At 43.9% G+C, this 3,702-nt stretch overlaps 2 protein-coding genes across 2 annotated transcripts in view; both read right to left on the bottom strand.

Annotated features, from left to right (window-relative positions):
• The window catches only part of LOC123958215 (protocadherin gamma-C5-like), a 6,267-nt gene extending 3,955 nt beyond the window's left edge, over positions 1-2,312 (bottom strand). Inside the window, exons 1-2 of the mRNA XM_046031471.1 lie at positions 2,297-2,312; positions 4-2,206 (exon numbers count right to left, since the gene is read on the bottom strand). Of these exons, the coding sequence (XP_045887427.1) occupies positions 4-2,206; positions 2,297-2,312 (2,219 nt within the window). The remainder of the gene's footprint in view (positions 1-3; positions 2,207-2,296) is intronic.
• Positions 2,313-2,432: 120 nt separating this feature from the next.
• Positions 2,433-3,702, bottom strand: part of LOC123957489 (protocadherin gamma-C5-like) — a 3,536-nt gene continuing 2,266 nt past the window's right edge. Inside the window, exons 2-3 of the mRNA XM_046030322.1 lie at positions 3,227-3,661; positions 2,433-2,477 (exon numbers count right to left, since the gene is read on the bottom strand). Of these exons, the coding sequence (XP_045886278.1) occupies positions 2,433-2,477; positions 3,227-3,661 (480 nt within the window). The remainder of the gene's footprint in view (positions 2,478-3,226; positions 3,662-3,702) is intronic.

The raw sequence follows: 3,702 nt of genomic DNA, 5'->3' as shown, positions 1-3,702 counted from the left end.
CATTTAACCGCTAAGATGAGAAAAGTCAGCAGAGACAGCACGGACACCGAGGCCAGAGAGAGAATCAGATAAAGGGTGATTCTCCCAGTTTTCTTGCTGGGCTCGGCCGCTTTCTGTCGGAGGTCTAAGATGGGCTCATGGAGGCCGTCCTCCAGCAGGATGGACACCGTGACGGTGGAGGACTGGACCGGTTCCCCGTCGTCCTTGATCTCTATAAGCAGCCTCTGAGAGGAGTCGTCCTGCTCGGACGCAGCGCGTTTAGTCCTCACCTCCCCTGTGTACAGATTGACAGTGAACAGAGAGGCGTCTGTGGCCTCCGCCAGTCTGTAGGAGATCCAGGCGTTATGGCCCGAGTCAGCGTCCACGGCCGTCACCTTTGTGACCAGGTGACCCGCTTTAGCGGAGCGGGGCATCCTCTGGTGAGAGAGGGAGCCCAGGGCAGCGGAGGAGGGGTAAATAACAGCGGGGGCATTGTCGTTCTGGTCCAGGATAAAAACATGGACGGTGGCGTTGCTGCTGAGAGACGGAGAGCCCTGGTCCTTTGCCTGAACCTGAATCTGAAACACCTTCAGTTTCTCATAGTCAAACGAGTGCATGCTGTAGATGCTGCCGTTATCTGAGTTAATGTAAACATAAGATGAGACAGAAACGTCCTGCACTTTAGAGTCCAGTATAGAGTAAGAGATTTTGGCGTTTTCACCAAAATCCAGGTCAGATGCTGATACTGAGTACAGTATAGACCCTGGTACCCCGTTCTCTTTTAAATATACATTATAGGAGGGCTGAGTGAAGACAGGAGGGTTGTCATTCACATCAGTGATGCTGACATTTATAGTCTTCTTACAGGACAGAGGAGGAGAGCCTAAATCAGTGGCTGTTATCTCAATACTATACTGTGAGAAACGTTCTCTGTCTAGACCACCTTTTGTAACCAGCGCATAGTTATTAGAAAATGAAGGCTTGAGAGTTAAAGGGGAATCTTTGGTAAGTTGCAATGTCACTTTTCCATTGTCACTGGAGTCAAGGTCCCGCGCAGTGAGCAAAGCCACTACTGTGCCACTGGGTGCGTCCTCGGGAACGTGGCTCGGTTTTGAAGTTAGAACAATTTCAGGAGCGTTATCATTTATGTCTATTACCTCCACTTGCACACGGCAATGACCTTCCATTTCAGGAATTCCTTTATCTTTTGCGGTAATATCTATTTCATGTGTTGCAACGGTTTCATAATCTAATTGCCCTTTAAGGAAAACTTCTCCTGTTGCCGAGTTTATCTGAAAAATAGACAACAATACATCTGGTGTATGCTCAGCAAATGAGTATTCAATTTCTCCATTAACACCCTCGTCTGCGTCTGTTGCTTCTACCTTTACTAGCATGAAACCACTTTGACTATTTTCAGGCAAAGTTATTTTATATAATGCATGTTTGAAAACTGGAACATTGTCGTTGTTGTCTAAGACGGTGACTGTAATCTTTGATGTTCCAGTTTTGACAGGATTTCCCCCATCTAACGCAGTCAGCAGTAACTGATGGACATTTTGTTTTTCTCTATCAAGCGGTTTCTCTAAAACAAGCTCTGGCACTTTCCTTCCATTAGCCAACTCTTTAATTTTCAAACTAAAACATTCATCTTTGCTTAGACTGTACGACTTTAGGGAGTTACTACCCACGTCGAGATCCTGTGCGGTCTCCAAAGGGTAACGCGCACCGACTGCTGTCAGCTCCGCAATTTTTAAATTTCTTTCTTTGCTGAGAAAACTAGGGGAATTGTCATTGACGTCTCTTATTTCTACCTCTATTCGATAAAGATGTAGCGGGTTCTCTATTACAACCTGCAGAGGTAGAACACAGCTGGCGCTTTGTCCGCATAAAGCCTCTCTGTCTATTCTGTCATTCACCACCAGCTCGCCCTTCCCCGCATCCACACTGAAATACTGCTCACCAGCCTCAGAGGCGACACGCAGCTTACGGTCAAAAATGTCAGATAGTCCCAAACCCAGATCTTTGGCTAGATTTCCAACCACAGAGCCCTGTTTTAGTTCCTCTGGTATGCTGTAACGAGTCTGTCCGTCTGTTGTACTCCAGAAGAGAAAGAAATGATGCCACCAGAGAGCAAGCCATCTCCAGTCTCGGTATCCCATTCTCTTTGTTATCCCAGATCCGTTAGAATACGTTTTTTCCCATCGAGGAATTGTCACATAACCAGCTCAACATTAATTCCACCGCCACAATGGGCATTCTGTTTTGAATAAATCCTTGTAAAATTGGTAAAAACAAAAGCTTCAGTTCCAGACACCTTCGGATGAGCACATCTCCTCTCCAGCTCTGAGCACTGTGAGGGTTACTGTGGAGAGGCTGAATGGGGGATGGAGTAGATCTCTTTGTACAGTCCTGTATCCTATTGGTTCACAGCATCCATCTTTACTATCCAATCACAAAGAGCTAACAGTGACGTTGAGGCTGCTACTCCCCTCTCCCTGGCATTACGTATTAAAAACATGACATAAAGGTAAGTCAGATTTGTGTGATAATTCTCTTTGTATAGAATAACATTTTTATGGAGCACACGGAAAATAAAAAAAAGGAGTACTTATATTCCAGAACCGAAAATCCACTGGGCATCATATTTTAATTTACTGCTGCTGCCATAACGAATCCTGACTATGGGTGTTATTCAATTAATAATGATAGCTAATTATTAAACTATTCAAATGTTGGTAAAATACGTTGTCAAACATTTCCTTCACTAATGTTTAAGACATGTTATAATAGGGGAGTGAGGTCTAATTATAGAATGGAAATTCCTTATGTGCAAACTTTAATTAGATAAAATGTGATAGTTAAAAACTGTTATTCAGTATTCCTCCTTTGGAAAACTGTATTCCAAAAACTGAAATTTCTCGATAACACAACATTTAAAAAATGAATGCACCAACGTATTTTTAAACGCTTATTGCATCAGGAGTTTAAATGGGGATACTGGCCATTATTAAAAGATAGGCATCATAATTTCATGAATTGAGCCTAATTTTGAATACAATTATTGTTTATTTATGCTATGATCAAATCATACATCTGAAACTGCCAATAGAAACATCTTTAAATTAAGACCAAACACCATACGTCCATACTCAATAATCAACACAGTTCTAACGATTAAAAACTAAATGCATTATGCCAATAATGACTGGAAATATGTAAAGCAGTTCTGTTGTTTTCTGCTCACCTGCTGGCTCTCAAAGGTCCAGGTACTGTCGGGTAAAGACGCATCCAGAACACTGATCACCTCCTTAAAGTCAGTGGTGCTGCTGGGTTTAATCAAAGTGAAATCACTGTACTCTGACATCGGAGACATACAGGACCTGAAGGACTGACTCTGAGACAACATGTCTCCTCCCAGGACCTCCACGTACTTTATAGGTCCGTCAGTATTGAGTTGTATCTGCAGGTTTCTGTTGGGGTTCTTGTAATCATCACAGTCGCTCCGTCTCGTGCAGCAACTACCGCTGCTTCTGCTGTTCCTGATGCATTTAACCGCTAAGATGAGAAAAGTCAGCAGAGACAGCACGGACACCGAGGCCAGAGAGAGAATCAGATAAAGGGTGATTCTCCCAGTTTTCTTGCTGGGCTCGGCCGCTTTCTGTCGGAGGTCTAAGATGGGCTCATGGAGGCCGTCCTCCAGCAGGATGGACACCGTGACGG

This window comes from Micropterus dolomieu, linkage group LG19 (assembly GCF_021292245.1).
Source record: "Micropterus dolomieu isolate WLL.071019.BEF.003 ecotype Adirondacks linkage group LG19, ASM2129224v1, whole genome shotgun sequence".
Classification (NCBI taxonomy): Eukaryota; Metazoa; Chordata; class Actinopteri; order Centrarchiformes; family Centrarchidae; genus Micropterus; species Micropterus dolomieu.
The sequence above is the reverse complement of the archived record's forward strand: the minus strand, read 5'-3'. Positions and strand labels throughout refer to the sequence as shown.